General features: G+C 33.8%; 2 protein-coding genes across 3 annotated transcripts in view; both read left to right on the top strand.

The window, feature by feature from the left end:
• LOC143554900 (purine permease 1-like) overlaps window positions 1-21,632 on the top strand; it is a 35,608-nt gene that overhangs the window by 12,375 nt on the left and 1,601 nt on the right. The window contains exons 1-2 of one of the 2 annotated variants that reach the window (XM_077044573.1): window positions 18,845-19,380; window positions 19,867-20,323. In XM_077044573.1, coding sequence (XP_076900688.1) covers window positions 19,082-19,380; window positions 19,867-20,323 — 756 coding nt within the window. In that variant the 5' untranslated portion in view covers window positions 18,845-19,081. Of the gene's footprint in view, window positions 1-18,844; window positions 19,381-19,866; window positions 20,324-21,632 lie in introns of those variants that run through there. The other variant, XM_077044566.1, reaches the window with a different exon arrangement.
• On the top strand, window positions 12,542-16,575 carry LOC143554921 (purine permease 1-like). Its single transcript, XM_077044587.1, has 3 exons — window positions 12,542-13,021; window positions 13,162-13,618; window positions 16,138-16,575. Exons 1-3 carry the CDS (start codon window positions 12,699-12,701, stop codon window positions 16,486-16,488), a joined length of 1,131 nt encoding a protein of 376 aa, XP_076900702.1. The 5' UTR covers window positions 12,542-12,698; the 3' UTR covers window positions 16,489-16,575.

The raw sequence follows: 21,632 nt of genomic DNA, 5'->3' as shown, positions 1-21,632 counted from the left end.
CGGATGCGGGTACAGTGTTAAGGCAAAACCCTTCACATACCTAGCACCCGCGGGGAATTGAAGCCAAATATTCCTCGGGAACCAACTATAAGACGGGAGCGGGTACAGTGTAAAGGCAAAACCCTTCACATACCTAGCACCCGCAGGGAATTGACGCCAGGAATACCTTGGAAGTAAAGTAACCGTAAGACGAGCGCTGGTACAGTGTTAAGGCAAAACCCTTCACATACCTAGCTCTCCGCTGGGAATTGAAACCAAGAAGGATCTTCTGGGCAATGCTTGCGGAAACGGAAATAACATCCCCGCATAGCGGGAACGTCGAGAACTACGTTGTTTGAAGCTCCAGGATGGAATTGGTGGTTTTAACATAATTGATCACTATGTTCAAAACTACCAAAACCTCATGGAGAATCCACACAAGTGGGACTCAACGCTCCTGACTTGCGAGGAGGTTACAGACCTACCCGCATCATACCCAAAGACCAAGCAGGAAACTCGGGAATTTCTGCAAGTGACAAGGACTTCCGCGGGAAGAATCCCCATGGAAAACCTTTAAAAACCCCTTTTCAAAACCCTTTGCTTAAGTCCAAAAGTTCACCTCACTTTATTAAACACGCATGAGAAGAACATTGGACTGGGGGGACTTGAAGAGGTAGGTCCCAGCAGAGCCAAGTTGGACCCGCAAGACTCACCTTAAACAGGGACGTCTGCGCAGAAACCAACTGGATCCGCAGGACCAACCATGCTCAGAGACGTGACGTCCTCACGCGCAGTACGCAAGCTGTTCCCGCAGGAAATGCCTCCCAATGGTGAAGGACTCCGCCTGTCCCCGCAGCCTCGGATACAAGCCATTAGGGAAGGCCACCCGCGCAGCAAGGCTACACGCACAAGGCACTTAGCTCTCAATCATTCAGTGTCACCTGAAGGAATGAGCGAAGCCGGGAACAATCCCGCACAAGGGCGGGAGGGGGAATACTCCCGCCCAAATAAGCCAGTCCGTACGATACGGGAAGATCTTCTGTACTGTACCTGACGAGGTATGGGAAAAATATCTGACTAAAGATACGACAGCTTATGGACAACAGTATGGCGACCAGCATGCTCCTATACTGTATGTCACTATTAGCCGCTGCCTACTCACCAACTCGTCATACCACGTGCGCAGCCGGCAGTTGGTGGAAAAGGAATAGTATACAGCAGGCCTGGTCGCTATCAGCCGCTGCCTACCCACCAACTACCAACAGGCACGTGCGTAGGCTACTGTTGGTGGAACAGGAATACCGTTGCAGCCGGCCACACCTCCTTGGAAACCTACCTTCGGCTATAAATACCACAAATGGTATGACCATCTCATCTTATCTTGTATCATCATATTATACCTGATATCTGCTCTAGCAATCTCTTAATATGCATTTATATTTAAAGAGCAATCTAGTCTGATTCTCACGCCGGAGGGTGGTCACAAGGAGGAACCCCCCCCCCCTTCTCAGTGACAAGCTCACGGTGTCTGTTTTGCAGGTTATCAGAAGAACCATCTTCTCAGGGTCTCACCCCTCGTGGGAAACATCTATCTAACCCCCAGGTTACCAGTAATCTGCCCGGGGTCTGGTTAGTGTTTCTTCATATGGTGAATACAAATTTACAAAAAATCTTAAAGAAAAAACACATTCTTCTCAACAATCAATGGAGCTTGGTAGAGCTGATGTGTCATCGGCATAAATCAACGAGTCATAAGTATAAAACTTGGTGTTATACCAACTTGAAAGACTCGAATAGTTAATGTGGATAGTATAAGGGTGATTCTATTTTGGTCTTGTGAGGTGACTTGGAAGAGATCAAGATAATAATACATTAATTATTATCGTTATCCTTTATTTAATTTAAAGTTTAAGTTTATCTTTTGTTTATTTGTTTATTTGTTTTATTGTGAATTTGTGAATTTGTTTTATTATCGATCAGCCGGTGTCCCGATGATTGAGTGCTATGTGCCTTATGTCCAAGGCTTGATGCAAAACTACTATCGAGCCGGGGGTCTCACCGGAAGCAGCCTCTCTATCCTTATGGGGTAGAGGTAAGGCTGTCTACATCTTACCCTCCTCAGACCCTACTATAGCTTTGCTATTGGTGGGATATACTGAGTACGATGATGATGATGATGATGATGATGAATTTGTGTTGGAGTCTAGTTTGTAATTCAAGTTTTAAGTAGGTATCAAATTGTAAGGCAATATAAGCCAATCAGTTTTCCTTTACTTTGATGTATTCATTCTTTCGATAAATAAGAAAAATAGTCGCATACATGTTTTATGCAAGTTACGTGTTTTGGTTTTTGATTCACTTAGTTTAACAAGTGGTATCGGAGTCTAACGATCCACGTTCGTACTTCCAGCCGTAGTTAAGGTAGGTTCCAACCGAAGGTGCATGATTTTGTTCGCTAGTCGTAATATAATAAGGATTGTATTCAATATATAATTGTGTCGAAAGAAATTGAGGTCAAATTTTATTTGGTTGGTGATTGTGATCAAAAGAAATGTCAACACCACAAAATTACTGTCGACATTCAGTATATATTATATTGTTTCATAAATAAAGTCAATTTTGACTTATTTGAAATAACCATAATCGTGCGTTGCAAGTTTATTGTGATTTATTCACAGCTGAAGACCATGTCGTCGTTCTTTTCAGCTCCGATTAGAAGCGACGATTGTTAATAAGTTTTGGACGAAAAATCAAAACAATGGCGGAATTACAGGTTGTTGGAGAAATCAAGAAAATGAATCAAAGAAACTACAAACAATGGCTGGCATACATGAAATCGAATCTTTAAGGAAGATATTTGGTAGGCAACAAACGTTACCAAGATGAGATAACCCACTAATGATATCAACGGTAGTATCGAGAGGTGGCAGGTGAAAGCGGGCGAGGTGATGTTTATTATCAAGACAATTGTGGATGATGATGTTCTTGATCACATTTGTAGCAACTCATAATTTTCAAATCAATAATTTATTAAATACCCGACCCATTTCGAGGTTCGGGGAATTCATTCGCGTTTATCGAGCGTAATTCATTATTATAATATTATTGTAATTATTTATTTAATATATAATTATAACTTTTATATATTGGCAAAATATACCCAAACTTAAACTTTAACCTCTTAATGTTTCCACCTTCAAACTACAGGGACCATATTGAAATTTCTGTTATAATTATTATATTAAAACCATCGTGGATCCGTATACCCAGATACTCGACCCGTTTAGCGTGCTTGGAGCCTTGGACCTTAATTCTCGACACAAATTTGGAAATTGGATCAATTAGCTTGTTATTCTTATCATTTGCGTCTTCACCGACGTCCTAATTTTGTTAAGCCAATCAAGATGATTCCTTTTACCAAATATTACTAGCCGACAATAACATGAACTCGTTATACTATTAAACGACCTCATTAAATCAATTAATCATACATAGACGGCCCTCTCAACCTCGCTAACAATAACCCCATATCTAATTAGATTATAATTTTGTTTGCATCGTGTTCTTGCCTCATTTCTGGCCGTCTACTTCATTGCCCCGTCAATCCGTTGTTCACCGTTTAAGGTATTTATTATATGTATTAGAATCGCGATTTCGTGTTTTGCAATAACCCAACATTAATCGAATCCATAGTTGACGGATTGTTGAGTTGTCTAGGGTTTTATGTTCTTATTGATTGTTAAACCTACAATTTATAAATTATCAGTTTGGCGTTTAAACAAAGTGACACACTAGCTCATTTGGCTAGGGTGCATGCATTAAGTGTTTGCTTCGGCTGGGGGCGCAGGTTCGAGTCACCCCCATTTTTGGTCTTTATTTTTTTAGCTTGTATATCATTATATGATTAATAATTTAAATTATATTATAAATATCATAAAATCGAACATAATCAATAGTTTCTACTAAACTGACTTGTTAACTAGTTCTTTTTCCGAATCTTGGATAAAACCCTATATATATATATATATGTATATATATATAGTTATTAAAAATTGTTAAAGGGTTTCAATATAAATTACAAATTTAAATTTCATCTCGTTAATTAACATATTAAAATAAGTCAAGTATTTTATAAAAGACTTTTGGTTTGTAAAAAATATTATTAATTGTCACTTATAATTTTTATTTACAAGAAGTCTCTATTAATATATATATATATATATAAAGCGCATTGTTAGATTTAAATAAACAAACCTCTTTATATAAATTAAAAGTTTTATAAATAATTATTTTAAGCTTTTGTGTAATTGAGTCATGCCATTTACGATAAAGCTTTTATAATAAATAAATAGCCTTTGTAAGTTTTCACTCAATCATCAAATTTCAAACATTTATTTAGTTTTAAACTCTTTATCCAATTCGTATTTATTCCACGACTATTGTTACTTAGGATTTCTTGTTGATAACTTCCGAAGAGCATAACTCCTATTTACTACCGTTCTTATCGCGTTCGTTTTATCTCTTGCTTATTTCTCAGGTCAGTAATCACTCCCCTATTTTACTTGTTTTCAAATGTTTTGGGGAAACTTGCGTACCATTTATCAAATTATTCATCTTATTATTTCTTAAACGCAAACTGTGATCTTTGTGTTGTGTATCAATTGAATGACTGTTTGTTACTTGCTATTTGCGTACTTTCTTACTTGAATCGCATTCGGAGAGGTCCAATATAATCTCATTATAGTATGATCATACGACCGTCGTAGTGTCCGGAGCCCGATCGCATTGGCAATGGTTTCACCGACACTTATTACTTACTTCACACTTTCATTGTTTATACTCACAGATAACAGTTTTGCTTATTTTTACTCTATTATTTATATCATTATATATTATCATTTTGTTTGTGTCAAAACTGGTGAATCTACTCACTCAACATGTGTTGTTGACAAATGTGACATTCGTCAATTTCGGGTCTCGTTTGTATTCGTTTTTGTATTCGTTTATCATGTAAACCGACCCATTTTGTAAACCAAAGCTTATGATATAATCAAAATGATGGATTTTATATTACAATATTGTTTTACACTTGTTGGGTCTTGAAAATATTCTTTTTGGTCATTAAAACTCTTTAAAAATGACTTAAACCAAACTTTGGGGACTATTATTGCCATTTACCAAAAAACTTGTTTGACCATTTCAACCATCACATGCATCTTTACCCTATTTGTATGAACCATACTCTTACCATTATAAAAGCAAGGCTCCATACACCATTTTGGTTGTTCTATCTTCTCCAAATCTCTCTCAAATCCAAGTATTCATCTTCAACATTTTGTTATTTTGATTTCTTAAGGTCAACTAACTATAGTCTTTCATTTTAACTTGTTCATCTAATATTACTAACACTTGAATATGGTGGTACAACATATATATAATACACACCCCTTTTTTCCTTTATTTGTTACTTCACCGACTCCGGTTGGTTAAGTTTCGAATGTCATAAGGCAAGGCTTAATGGAGGACTTCGTGTTCTTGATATATATTTACACACACATAACTTATCATACATATCACTTATGACTAACTTCTAACCCTTTTTAGTTTGTTTATATTATTTACAAGTTCCATGGTGTGGGTTTGTATAAGACTAACCTCGGTTTAACCGAAACTAGTCCAAACCGGAAACCGAACTTTTGTTTACTAATTTTGTTAAAATAGTTGTTTAAACATGTTTATTGCTATATTTGAGTTTCAAAAATCATTTTTACAAGTTCTTTGATATTAAGCATATGGAATCCATCTATGAACTCGTTGGGAGATGGAGACCGAACTAAACCGAAACTTTTGCTTAACAGACTTGTAGTTAACTTTTTAGTTGTAAAATTTAAGTTTTCTTCATTTATAAACCAATATACAAGTTCTATGATATTTGGGCATGTAGAAACCATCTATGAACTATTTGTGAGATGGAGACCGAACCAAACCGAACTATACCGACTTTTACTCGCTTAAGACACATAAGTGTGTTTTTAGCTATCAAGACTTGTATATTTCTTTAAAAATAGTTTACAAACTGATTTTAATTAATTTCTTAATAACTTGGAATTGTTGGATCCAACTTGATCTCATCTCATAGTTTGGACCGACAAAACCGAACACTCGCTTAACGTGCATTGTTAGTTCTAAACAATAGATCTACATACCTGGTTAAGTGTTGGTATATTTTAATGAGTTATCTCATAACAATTAATATGTTGGAAAGTTGACTTTGGGTTTGACCATTTGTCAAGACCCGAACCGACAACCCGAACACTTGTTAAAAACCCGTTTTAGTATCTTTGTCCCAAAGGAACTTACATTTTAGCATTTTTCCCACCTTATTACTTAACATTGGTTAAGTAAATATTAAGGTTAGATACTTTAACCCGGTTTCGAGCAAACTTACATTTTTAAAGGATTGTTATTATAAATTCTTAAATAGTTACATTTTAAACCTTGAACTTTAATTGTTTACTTTTTGCAACAATTATTTTATTTAAAGATCTTCAAGACAAACATTCTAAATCCAAGATTTTATTGTCATTTAGGCCTTGCTCGTTAAATTTCATCCATCCGGTTATTCATCTTTTACCGATCAAGTTTTATACTTGAGCGTGAGTAACTTCATACCCCGTTTTCTATCTTTTATTTTGGGGGTGACATTTTATCTTATCTAAAGTAAATGTTTATACTTGGGTCTTAAACCACAACCGTTGTTGTATACTTTACTTGAATAATTGCTCGATTTGGTGTTCTTTGCTTATTTGCCTATGTGTTTATCGCTTTTGGATGGTGGAACTATAAATCCTAGACCATTTGGCAACCCCTCATGGCAAGGTGTCGTTAACGTAATGCAATTAACGATAACTATAAAATCATAAACTATTTGGCAACCCCTTATAGTTGGGTGTCGCTAACTTGTTTAACGATAACTATTTTATCCAGGTTTATAGCTCTTATTTATTGTTTTGTATTCTAGTTTTGTGGCTTTTCATACTATATGCTATTATTGCTCAAACTTATGAATTGCTCACCAACCTTTGTGTTGACAAACTTTATTTTATGAAATGTTACAGGTTTGACTATTGTTGACTCGAGGACTTGACGAAAACGTTACCAAGACTATTAGGATATTAGTAAAACGAACAATATATTTGCTACTTGTATTTAACTTGGTTGTGTGAATGAGATGTGTTGTTTATTGATTTGTTGAACTAAAATGAGTTGAATAAATATTGTCACTTTAAATAGTGTCTTGTGTATTTGTCCAATCACGTTGCACCTCGGCATGTTCCGTCGCCTTTGGTCGGGGTGTGACAACAAATATATATATTTTGTACGCATTTGCAGGTTATAGACTGGATTGCTTATCGAACTGAAGCTCACGTAGAGATGACATTAGGATGTTAAACATAAACAAGAATAGTTGGTTTTGTATTGTAATTTTCTCTATTTTTGTTGTACTTAAATGTTCGTTGACAATTAATAAATTAATTATATATTATCGCTTTACAATTGCATGATAATACCTTGCGAGCTGTGGTAATCAGTTCACGCCCTGACATTTCCGCCGTAGGTTGGGGTGTGACAACATTCAAGAACTTGAATACCCAAAGCAAGCGTCGGTTATGTTGAGACCTTATTGACGAAGAAGAACGATGTTCGATTGCAAGGAGTCGACGGTTAGTTGATGACGATTTCCCAAGGCAATCTTCCAATTTCACAATCTTTTCTTAAAGTGAAAAATATCGCGATATAGGAGAACTCGATCCACAGTCTCGTGTTAGCGATTCTCGTATGAAGTGGATACTCATCCATGGTTCTGCTGTACCTAGAAAATATCGCTAAACTGTTGGTGCCTTACAATATGTTACATTGTTCAGACTAGTATCACTAACACTGTCAACAAAGTATGTCAGTTCATGCACTCCTCGACTGAAAAATCATTGGTATGCTGTTAAACGGATTCTACGTTACCTTCAAGGCACGTTGGGTCATGGACTCTTACTAATTCATAAGTCTAATTCCCACTTACATGTCTTTACCGATGTTACTTTCAACTTCATCAGTGCATTCTCTGATGCCGATTGGGCAGGGTGTGTCGATGACTGACGATCCTCCGAGGATTTGCCATGTATCTTGGCTCCAACTTAGTTTCGTTGTCCGCTTGGAAACAATGAACTGTATCTCGTTCATCAACAAAATCTGAGTACAAGGCTTTGGCTGATACAGTAGGTAAATTAACTTGGCTCTTTTTAAGCATAGATGGGTAATGATATAGTAGAATTTAGTTGTGCACATTTGATCCTTATTGTTTTCTTTATGTCTAACTTTGCCAAATTAAAAAACAAATTCAGTGGCTACTATGCCACTCCCTCACATGAAATCGCTTAACTCTTGATCGAAACCTAGATATTGGTCTAAATCTCACAATCAATATTTACTCAATCTATTGTAAATCAAATAGGTCTAAATAACGGAACTGCTATGTACTCAACCTATTGTAATTCAAGCATGGATATTAATTTCCTGTGACATCCCACATCGGTTGGGGAGGAGAACTAAACATTCTTTATAAGAAGGTGGATACCTTACCTATTATTATCATAACACGCTTTGGGCGCTTAATGGTAGTAGATGGGAGAAGAACTTCACAGTTAAGCGTGCTCAGGTGAGAGTAGTATTAAGATTGGTGACCTCCTGGGCAACCAAAATCAAATATGTGAGGCGATGGTGGTACGTCCCGACCAAAACGGACAATATTATGGTGCAGCATTAGCTGGGTTATTACATTTCCTTTACTTGAATTCCGCTTTGTTTTACGCAATATGTTACCTTGATTTTTAGCATAATTCGGTTTCAGTACTAGTTGGTGTTGTACCGTACCAATAATATACCAAAGATAACACTTAATTGCCTAATGTTGATTAAGGGACGATGGCGATAGAGCAATTGTCGTTGGATAAACATATGACACATACGAAACTACAAGCGAGACAGAAGTCGATGTGGTTTTATAGTTTTAATGATGTAGCCATTTTATAAAGTTGTAGATAATTTACATAAGCTTTTGTTATGTTCTAACGTTTTATTCTGTACTTATTTTTTAAAGTTACATTGGTTGGTACCTGCTGCAAAGCGTTGGCGGATAACTGCTGGTATCGGTTAAGATGAAAAGTTAAAATTATGTCGGCTATAAAATAGTGCATAAGACTTTTCTTTATGGGTAATTATGAAGTAATGAACATTATTATTATTTTTAAGTTAAATTGAATTATAAAATAGCTTTCATGCTTAGAAATTCCTAACCAGCAAGAAAAAAAATTGGACATAATTAATAGATTTTTAATCCATTTTACCCATTTTTATTTAAAATTACTATTGCGAGATGAAAGCTATAAAAACAAACCCGAAACAATGAAATCAAAAAGATAATCTTTTCTATCAAGCTTTGAACCAAAAATCTCGATGCTCCGATTCTCCAAATAAACCACCGAGTATTAAAAGCAATAACCTCAACCATGTCTTTTTTTCTTTTTCACCTATATAGAGTTCTAGACAAATACAAGTAATCCATAATTGTTGATAAAAAAATTCACACAGGACGCCCGATCCTCATGGCCTAGCACTGGGCCAGCCAATGATAACAACAGATAAAGACAAACACCACAATTGTTGATAAAGCTCTTAAAAATGACACTAGTTAAGCGTCAAGACAAAAACACGACGAAGTACAACTAGGAAATTGTGAACAACATTAATTTTTAAAACCAAAAACTTTCTTTAAACGTAGAACTGAAACTTGTGTTGAGAATTAACACGTTTCTTTTGTTTTTTTAATACATTTGAGTCATTTGCTCACGAAGCTGCTACGTTCACAAAAATTCAATTAATTTTACATAAGTAACAATCATTCAATGGTCTGGAGTATGAAAGGACACACGTGCAATCGAATTTGGAATAGTTTGTTAAAAAACAAATGTATTCGATATTTACGTAGAGTTAGAAATAAAGTCCAATGTGCTTCCGCATTATTGGTGTCTTTGGCAAAATTTCAGCATAACATTCAAGTATTTGACTATTTGAGTATTCTTATTACCTAAATTTTTAAGAGGTGGTATTAAAAAATATATTGCAACTTAATTGAGCACGGAATAAACCTTTATAAAAAAGTGTTTCGTCTTTTATAAATACGACTAAACAAGTGATTGATGCTCCAAACCCTTTTGTGCATAAACTCTTTGGAACCACTAAACCTTAAAGAAATTTAATAGCATAATGACTTTCCAAACAACATTGAATATCTTTTATGACGATTCGTAAAACATGAATAGAAGGGAACAACTTCGCTCTAGAATATAAACTAGATAGGCTTTTGTACTTTATGCAACAAAACTTGTGCAATACATATTCTTTTTTCTACTACACGAGATAACAATGTTTCTCTCTAAACTAACAAAGTGGCGCTATAATAACCTTTATATCATCTACTAATTTATCAACTTATTTTACCTCATAGGAGGGAAAAAACAAACAAACAAAACTGCACGCAAGCACACATATAGAAAATATATATAGGAGAGAGGTGGGTTATACTAAAAAGACTAGTTTGTTAGAAAGTGATCTAAGAGTAGTTTATTAATCCTTAAATTAGATCCATCATGAGTAGACTAGATTAAATCATGTGTTCTTGTTGTGTTAAAAAATGGGTAATAGTGTTTTCTTTCACTCTTTAAACAAAACAAAAAAAGAAAAAACTCATCTCAAAAATAAAATTTCCTTCATTGTTACCGAATTGGAAAGCACCATGCTCGGATAATATATAAATTTAATTCGCAATTTCTATCATAGCTAAACAAAATAACGTAGAATTAAAACAACATAAGTATTATTTTATGGGAAATGTTAAAATACAAAGAAAGACAAATGAGAAGTGTGAGAAAAATTTATGACCACACAAAAAAAATCTTTTAATAAATAAGTAAAAAAAATCATAACTCAAAATATAAATAAAAAACGAAAAAAAAAAATTAAAATCTCAAATGTTTCCTCCGTCATTCTCGTTAAAAAAAACGACGAAAATACAAAATGCCGAGATCAAACACACGATGACGAAAATGAACAAAAAACACAAATATAACTAAAAAAACAAAATAAATTGCAAAATATAACACATTGTCGAACAAAATATAACACAATGTTGAGTAATATTACACAATGTCAAGAAAAAAAAATACACAATGGTTTCCCTCAACATTGTGTTATTTATTTATTTTAAACGAGAAATACGGTGAAAACATTAATTTTTGTTTTTTTTTTTCCGTTTTTTATTAACTTTTGAGTTATTGTATGATTTTTTTTACTTTTATTTGAGGGGTTTTTTAAGTGGTTATAAATCATTCTCATTTTTACCCCTTTTGTAAAATAACTTGTCCTTTATTTTATATATAAACTATAACCAACATAACTAACTAATAAAAATATGAATTAAAACGCTTGTTTAGTACTTAATTAATATGAGATAAGACATTGCATTTAGATTTTATATGAACTAGTATAATATGTATGTCTCTAACGTGTCATTGGTCATCTTGAATTCACAAATTTCCTTTGAAAATCGTCTTTCACATACATCGCGTTGGTCATCTAAAATTTAAAACTAAAACACCATGTCTGAAACATACGAACTAAAGCATCATGCCTGAAAATATACCAGAAAACATATTAACTAAAATGCATGGACAAACGGCATATATAAATTGAACATGAAATACAAAAATGTTTAAATTACCAGACATAATGCAGGCATAAAACACCCCAAGTTAAAATGATGGGTGAGAGGTACACTTACATTATCAAATAAACACATCATCTAAGGAAAAAACAACAAAACACAAACAAAATTTGCCATACCAAAACCAATAATTATTTGGTGAAGTTTTTCTTTTGAGTTCTCTGAACCTAAAGCATATATAGATAACACGGTATACTGATTCAAAAATTAAAAGAGTTATTTGCATATATGCATTATTCTATGAAGTACAAGCTACTGAGCTAGGGTGCGCGTGCACATGTGTTGTTAGGTAAAAAGTGTAAAACAAACAATTATTTAGCATCCCTGCATTTGTGTAGGTTGATACCCGTATATGTGTAAGATAAAACCTCAATATTCTAATAATCAAACATAGTGCATTAGGATTACTCTTCTATCTGTTTATGCTCTTCTTTTGAACTCTCTTCTTCACGCATCGTCAGTAGAAGGTGTAAACCAGCCGAGCTGCCCATTAATTATTTGAGATTGGCTCGTTACAAACTTAATTAACAAGCCCAAGCACGAGCTAGCTATTATGTCTAAGGCTCGTTTAATAAACGAGCTTGAACCCAAACTTCACATGTCGAGCTCGATCCACCTCGTGAGCTTAAACAAGCTCGAGCCCATGCCTCTCCGTATCCTCCCAGTTTATGGAATACATAAGATAAAATGTTCTACATGTATTATTTTACCAACTTACCTCCGTGATATATTCCCAAAACACACTTTTTCATACCTAACATTACAATATAAAAACCCACGCACACTATTTGTTTCTTTGTATCATTTCTTCTTCTCCTCCCCACTAGGGGAAAATTATCAATTTACCTAAGTAAACAAATTATATACCTTTTAACCCCAAAATATGAATTTTAACAATTCAGACAAGTTGGACATCCATAAACCCACCACCACCGCCGCACCTATGACCGCTAAAGTTAGTCCTGCCGCGAAAAAGACACTCCTAATCCTCAATTGTATCTTGTTATCCATCGGCACCTGCGGTGGCCCATTGGTCATGCGGCTCTACTTCATCCACGGTGGCGCCCGCGTCTGGTTATCAGCGTGCCTAGAAACCGCGGGGTGGCCCTTCATCATTGTCGTCCTCATAATTCTCTATCTCCACCGCCGTGCTAGTGGAAAAGATACAAACAATAAACGAACAACGCTCGTTTATATGCGTCCAAGGTCATATCACATAATATAATATAATATTAGAGTTTGATTATTATATTATTAGATAGTACTTGTTATGTCTTCTTATAATAGTTTATTATAATAGTTTTATATATAGCTGATTAATAATACATTATTTTCATATTATATAGGTTATTCTTTGCGGTAGCCTTTATTGGTACTATCACTGGTCTCGACGACTACCTCTACGCATATGGCGTCGCCCGCCTCCCCGTCTCCACCTCCGCATTAATAATCGCTTCCCAGCTAGGGTTTACTGCGTTCTTTGCTTTCCTGCTTGTGAAACAAAAGTTTACGGCGTATTCGATTAACGCGGTGGTGCTGTTGACGGTTGGGGCGGCGGTGCTGGCGTTGCATACGAGTAGTGACCGGCCGGAGGGAGAGAGTAAGAAGAGGTATGTGATGGGGTTTGTGATGACGGTGGCGGCATCGGCGTTGTATGGGTTTGTGTTGCCGTTGATAGAACTAACGTATAACAAGGCAAAACAGGAGATTACTTATACATTGGTGTTGGAGATTCAGATGGTTATGTCTTTGTTCGCCACTATATTTTGTACGGTCGGAATGAGCTTCAACAATGACTTCAAGGTACAACTCGCAATTACATGGTGTTTTTACTCACTTTATATATATATATAACATCTATGATTTGATATTTGTATTGGAAGCTTGAAATAACATAGATTTGAATATATTTTAATACCATTATATATATAACATAGATTTGAATATATTTTCCAAAATATAGTAATTATTCGTTTAACCTATCACTAGATTGTCGTTTCAGTTATTAATTTATTATTGTTGTATGTCAACTTGTTTACAATTTGATTGCAACTTATTTAACCTGATATAACTAAAATTTAACCCATCAAAAACCTGTCAAAGTACTGTTTGACCTATTTAGACTAAAAAAAATATATTTTTTTAATAATGTATATAGATAACATTTAATTTTATTAATAACTTACAATCAAAATTGCATTTCTAAGTTATACCTTTATACACATGTGAACTATAGTAGTGGTATCATAGGGGGAGAGGGGGAATCCAGCATAACATTCTTTATTTATTAACTTTTATTATTACTTTATTACATTATATAGTGTATTGGATCCTGACTTTTCATGAAGTAGCGGTATTAAAAGAATAGAAGAACTTATTTTTTAGAGTTGAATAAACCTTTACATAAAGTACTTTATGAATAGGACCAAGCAATATGCTTTCAACCCTTTTTGTGGGATAATTTCTGTGTAACCATCACAAAGATACTACACTATTTACATAATCTGGTACACTATGCAACAAATTTTTGCACTTCTTTGCATATTTGTTTCTACCATATAACACAGTAATGTTTGTATCCTAAATTTACTAAGTTATTTTAACTTTTAAGTATAAACGGCTATATATTATAAACACACCCCAAAGTTTATCTCATTTTATATATACATGCATGCATACACTAATTAATATATGCATTCACTAAATTTTAATAAAAAGTAAAAATGGCCCCTCTAAAAATATGAACCACAATTCAGTTTTTGATTCGGTAACAGATAAGATAAGGAATCAATGTAACGATAGAAGTGACAAAGATCTTAGGCATCAATAAGAATATTATCAAAGACCTGTAAAATTAGTTATTTTGTTCCAAACTATTAAATAAATCTTAAATGTTTTATTTTTCGGAAACGGATGGCACATAAATCTTATATGTTGTCTTTTATATATTTAATTCTTTTTAATGGTCAATTTGCATCATTGACGGGTCACTTGATTTTTTTTCTCTATTAAATATTTCTTCATATTTTTAATATATAATGAGTATATATCAATATAAAATACTAAATTATTATCAGAAAAAAAGATCAAAAATGTTTTAACTTTTAAACTATTACTTTTATAGTGTTTGAATTAAATATAAATAAAATTAACGTGTTACTTGTGAGGATAAAGTAAAGTTATTATACATATAAGTAGAGTAATTATGTAATTACATCATAGAGATATATGATTACTCTACTTAATTCTCACAATTAGCACGTTAATTTCACTTTTACGTTAGTTTTCCACGACTTTTGTACATATATTTTTAAAATTATATGTTTTTTCTTGAATGCTATAGTATTATTATTATTATTATTATATAAACCTGCTAAATATTATTAAAAGTGTATTATATTATTACAAATTCTATATCTTTTTTTTGAAAGGCAACTTTCATTAAATTGGCAAACTAGCAAGAAGTTAAAGAAACAACAAACAAACAAGCTTAAAACAAAAAATAACATCAATAATTCCAATTTAAAACTTTGAAAAACAACTTATTTTTAATGCAAAATAACCCAAAAACTTAATATATTCTAAAATCTTTGAATCCGTATTTTCGAAAACGCTTCGATTCTCATCCTCCAAATTCTCTAATCGTATATTTTAAGATGCTTAGAAATTAGAACTAGGGATGAGCTCAGGTTGGTATTGGTACCAATCCCTAAATTTGGAAATACTCGGTACCGGTATCGGTTTTCGTGCAAAATTCGGGAAATACCATTACTATACCGAACCGTATTGGTACCGTATATCATTCGGTAGTGATACCATTCGGTAACGCTCACTCCTATTTAGAACATATGATTATAGGAGTTGATCGACCACGCCATTTAACAATGGCTGTATAATATTCCTATTTTTCTCATTCGATCCGACAGATATGCCCGTAAGCCCGTTTATTCCAATCAATCCCCTAAAAAAAGGTTGACCTTCACCAATCTCCACCGTGTAAAGATTAAAGAGGATGCCAAAGTTTCCACGAAGATTAGGGTAATAATATCCCCCAGTTGTTTTTCTTTCTAAATATTTTTAACAAGAGAAAAGCTAGTAATATAGGAGTATGAATTAATATCCAAATGATTGGCATGCCAATTTTGTAAAAATGAACAAATTTTAGTGGACCGTTTAAAATGCACGTTTAATTCATATACAATTAGATAACAATTTTGTCCATATATCTTGCACGAGCCTTACAACTCTATACAGATAAAAGGTAATGCCTGTTTTAAGTGAAATGCAATTCACTGAATTAAGTTCAACTCTATTCATTGTAGGTGATTCCTACGGAGGCAGCCGAGTTTGAATTAGGAAAAGCAACATATTACTTGATATTGTGCGTAAGCGCTTTGTGTTGGCAATGTTTCTTCTTAGGAGCCATTGGAGTTATCTTTTGCGCGTCATCACTCCTATCAGGGATTATAATCGCGGTTCTTCTTCCTATAACAGAGGTATTAGCCGTTGTTTGCTATAAAGAAAAGTTTCAAGTTGAGAAAGGAGTCTCACTTGTTTTGTCTCTATGGGGATTTGCTTCTTACTTCTATGGGGAATACAAGTTTACAAAAAAGAGTAAAGATAAAACATATTCTTCTCAACATACAATGGAGCTTGATCAAGTTAATGTGTAATTTTGGGAGTAATAAGCTTTACTTAAGTTGTAGGCTTGTAGCCAAAATATCATATCATCGTAAGATAATAATATATTGTGAAGTTCACAAAAAGAGTTAAGTGTCATTTTAGTACCTGTGGTTTGGCCAACTTCGCAACTTTAGTACATATTCTTTATTTTGTGCAAATGGCTACCTAAGTTTCAAAAAACTTGCATTTTTAGTACTTTTTTCTAACCCCGTCTAGTTTTTCCGTTAAGTTAGGAATAATTTGGTAACTTTGTCATTTCCTTTTTTTTTTCTTCTAAACGCTTATATCTTGTAAACACGAAATCCACAAATCAGAACATCAAAACGAAATCCTAAATCCCAAAACCCTTTCTCCATATCATCATAGGGTTTGAATTTTTACGATAATTGGGGATTTAGGACTTGGATTTTGATGTTATGATTTGGGGATTTAGGGTTTACAAGATATAAGCGTTAAAAAGAAAAAAAAACAAAGAAAATAACGAAATTATCAAATTATCCCTAACTTAACGGAAAAAATAGACGGAGTTAGAAAAAAAGTACTAAAAATGCAAGTTTTTTAAAACTGAGGTAGCCATTTGCACAAAATAAAGAATAAGTACTAAAGTTGCGTAGTTGGTCAAACCACAGGTACTAAAATAGTACTTAACTCTTCACAAAAATTAATAAAAATGGCCGGAAGCAAAATTTATAAGAAGAAAAATACAATTCTAAGCCCAATATATTACAATAACTTTTCTAGTCCAATGTTACATTTTGTAGAATACTTTTACTTTCTTTATGGTAAAAATGCATTTAATTTTTTTTTTTTGCCCAAGTTTCATTTTGCCCGTGACGAGATATATAGATATATACTCGAAAGGGTAACTTTTTTCTGACTTCTAGAAATCTATTAATAATTAATACAACTAATGTTTGGATATGTATGCATTTGGAACTCCTAAGATGATCAGTACAAACTCGCATCTTAATATTCTGACCTTATAATGTCTGAACATATATACAACCGGACCTACGAGCGTTTATTGTAAAATAAGTCGAGAGATGGTCATTGTGAGTATCTACATTGAAAGTGATATACTTTCATATGAAATTAAATATATAGTGTGCGCGTATTGTATAATAAATCATATCTAACACGTTGATCAACAAAAAATACGTTGGGCGAAAGGATAATGGTTGGTACCCGGTTAAAGAAATTGGTTAAGGGCTATTTGGGAAGTTATTCAACATAATTAGATGTTTAGAAGTGTTTTGATCTTTTAAGGATAATGGTTATTTGATAATAGAAAATTGATCTTTTTTAATTGAGAGCTGCATTTTTAACTGAACTCTCCTATCTCCATTCAATGAAATTCGAGTTACAAAGTAATAAAAGAGGACTTTTCGAGTATATCAGGTTTTATAATTACCTCGTTACATTTTACCTTAAACAAGAACTTTGGGCGTAAAAAGTTACGATTTTGGGTTAAAAATTAACGGGCCTTTCAGAGATCTATATATGTTCTCCAAGAGACAATGCCGCATTCATCTCTCAACACTTTGCTAGATTTCCGCCGACACTCATTGAGCATTGACACCAATTACGAGGTATGCTAATGATTGGCAACACTTCCAGTGTCGCAATATAACCAGTGATACTTCTAGGGTCGCAATATAATTGGCAACAGTTTTAAAACCTAAAGGAAGTTAGGCGACAGTCCTCATGACACTATCTACGTGCTTCCATGTCACTTGTAGTATGTGATGAGTTTTTGTGGATTGATTTTATGTAGATCGTGTAATGTTTGTTTCAACTTAAACAACTTAACACAAAGTTGTTAACGACTACTAGGTGAGTTCTAAATACCCGTTTTAGAATGTTTTCGGGGTGGTGTGTATATGGGTATCGGAACATGAGAAAGGTTAAAAATATGAAGTTTTAATATAAATGTTTTATAAGTTAAGTGAAAGGTCTAATCCACCGTTAGGCCCCTCGTATGTATAAGTGTTAAGCCCCTCATGTGGGCATGTACTAGGCCTTTGTACGGGCACGAAGTTGGCAATGCCTTTGTGGCCAATAAGAAATTGTACAATTGTGTATGTGAAGTTTAATAGTGACAATCATTTTGAAGTTTGGGCTATTATGACCCTTGAAGTATGGGTAGATTTAGGCAATAAACAAACGTAACATATATATGATGCTATGAAGTGTTTATCTACCTCAGATTTCAACAGTAACACCCTGAGGTTGAATAAGGGTGGGCTGACATTAAGACTGGGTTATCCAACTGAGGACTGACATCCAGAAATTTTATAGTTTTATGATTTTATTATCTTAAGACAATCTACGTATGTATATATATGTTACCTTCAGGTGTAAAGTTTGTGCATGTTTTAAGTTGCAAAGTTATATTTATTCAATGTTTAAAAACCATGAATCACTTACAATAATAAATCACTTAAAATATCCTTCTTGAATTGATAGTGATACGTAGGGCACATATAAATCACTTACAATAATACAACACACATACATTAACATCGGTCAACAATAATATCCTATATTATTTCCCCCAAAACTAATTTTAACACATTTAACACCATGGAGAACCATGAACAAACCACCACTTCCACCACCACACAAGTGGCAACCAAAGTTAAACCACCAACCAACACCACCCTCTTAATCCTAAGCTGTATCTTACTTGCCATCGGAAACTGCGGTGGCCCATTAATAACCCGTCTCTACTTCATCCATGGAGGCAACCGGGTATGGTTATCATCGTCCCTAGAAACCGCGGGTTGGCCCGTCATCATCATCCTCCTCATAACCCTCTACTTCCACCGTCGTGCAACCGAAAAATTAAACAAACCAACAACAATCATCTACATACGTCCAAGGTTATCTTTTCTCTGTATATATATGTATTTTACTTCTATATAGCTGATCAATTATACAGAAACATGATCAAATACATTTTATTTTAAAATGAAAACATTAAGAACTAATTTGTTGTTATCATTAGGTTTATTTTTATAGGTGTTTGCTATTATTTTTTGTTCGTGTTTGCTATTTATCGATTATGAGACGTTATATGTACTTGTTGATTTATATTTTGTTATTATTATTATTTTTTTGTTGTTATAAATATTTTCTAGTATTTGTTGTGATTGTTTTTTCTTGATTTTGATTCTTTTTTGTAATTTTTAGGTTTTTTTCTCTGTTATTATAAATCATTGTATATGTAGATTGATATTGTTTATTACGTTATCATTTTTTTGTTATGAATTATTATTATTATTTACGTTCTCATGTTAAGATTAAAATGTGCATTAACACTCCCTCAATTATACATTACACCTAACAGGGTTTTCATTATTTTACAGGTTATTCTTTGCGGTGGCGTTTATTGGTCTCATCACGGGTCTCGACGACTACCTTTATGCTTACGGCGTCGCCCGCCTCCCCATATCCACGTCAGCACTAATCCTAGCACCCCATCTAGCATTTGTTGCGTTGTTTGCTTTCATTCTTGTGAAACAAAAGTTTACGGCGTATTCGATCAACGCGGTGGTGCTGTTGACGGTTGGGGCGGCGGTGTTGGCGTTGCATACGAGCAATGACCGGCCGGAGGGAGAGAGTAAGAAGGAGTATACGATGGGGTTTGTGATGACGGTGGCGGCGGCGTTGTTGTATGGGTTTGTGCTGCCGTTGATAGAACTAACGTACAAGAAGGCAAAGCAGGAGATTACGTATACACTTGTGGTGGAGATTCAGATAGTCATGTGTTTTTTTGCGACCTTGTTTTGTATGGTCGGAATGATTGTCAATAATGACTTCAAGGTACAACTTCTTATAACGTATTCTTTTAAATCGCTTAAGAATAAAGGTCACCAAGTACATAAAGAAAAAGTATATAATAATGCAAAGTTTTACTTTAGAAAATAATAGAACTTTTACATAAAGAGGTAGTGGGGGTTATAAAAATTTTGTTTGAAGATAGCTAATACATAAATGAAAGTAAAAAAATTACTTTAAAAATGTGTTTCGTCAAAAAAGTAGAGGTGTAATGCGAACTACCTGTCAACCTATGCTAGATCCGCCCATGCACCATATTCTATACGAATGACATGCAACCTCTATTTTTAAGAGCGAAACTCGAAAATCTTAACGTTATCATCGAAATGCTAGCCACCACCTGTTTATAATTTGTCGTCCTTGCTATTTGCTAAAATACGGGTCTTTAAACATTGCTTCCCATATATAGCTAGAATAATTTTTGAAAATTGGTTGGACTATGCGCACCATTTTGGATTCCCATTTTCAACATTTGGCCCTACAACTTTGTCCTTAATTTGCAATAGTCCATATAAAAACAAGAGACCTTGACTTAGAATACACAAATTTCAATTACGATTACCGTATATGGAATTGTAAGTCATATATATACAAAAGTTCAGTTCGAATTCTTGTTCAAAGATATTTATAGAAAATCAGTTGTATAAGAGTTTTATATATAGTTTCTTTTCTCATAAAGACAAACTAGATTTTATTAATTTAAACTATTTTGCTTGTGACACCCTGAACTTTTATGTTGTTGTCAAAGACAGTTATGCTCGCATAATCATCATAACTTTCACTTTACTTCAACTAGAATTTGCTCAATAAATGACTATGAGCGTAAGAGAAAAAACCTGTAATCCTTGTGTGTGATATCAAGTGGCAATCAAGTGAGTGTGATTGTCTTTATTAACAAAAATGAAAATTATTAGTGTTACTTGTTAAATAATCAATATGAACTATTATAGTTCAATGCATCGTAACTTAGTTATTAAATTCAGTTTGCATTTTTGTATAGGGTTTGTATGGTAAAAATATAAACTTTCGTGGCCACTAAAAGTCCATCTTTTTGTAGTGAATGTACATTACTATCAACCTACGGTACACTAATCCATTTGAATCCTTAACTACGGTACACTAATCCATTTGAATCCTTAACAGTTAAGGATTCAAATGGATTAGTGTACCGTAGGTTGATAGTAATGTACATTCACTACAAAAAGATGGACTTTTAGTGGCCACAAAAGTTTATAATTTAGAGTTAAGGCTTAACTCTATTTTTTATATAGAAAATACCCATTGTGACCCCTCC

Source organism: Bidens hawaiensis, unplaced genomic scaffold (genome assembly GCF_021521415.1).
Source record: "Bidens hawaiensis isolate Kalapana, Puna unplaced genomic scaffold, B.hawaiensis_p1.1 tig00001032_1, whole genome shotgun sequence".
NCBI classification, from domain to species: domain Eukaryota; kingdom Viridiplantae; phylum Streptophyta; class Magnoliopsida; order Asterales; family Asteraceae; genus Bidens; species Bidens hawaiensis.
This window is presented reverse-complemented; position numbering and strand designations above follow the sequence as displayed.

What these genes read in the sequence shown, in the direction of transcription:
- LOC143554921 (XM_077044587.1), top strand. Translation starts at nt 12,699, where the DNA reads ATGAATTTTAACAATTCAGACAAGTTGGACATCCATAAACCCACCACC. An exon ending in CTCGTTTATATGCGTCCAAG is followed by an intron (nt 13,022 to 13,161) that starts GTCATATCACAT and finishes CATATTATATAG; the next exon opens with GTTATTCTTTGCGGTAGCCT. An exon ending in GCTTCAACAATGACTTCAAG is followed by an intron (nt 13,619 to 16,137) that starts GTACAACTCGCA and finishes TATTCATTGTAG; the next exon opens with GTGATTCCTACGGAGGCAGC.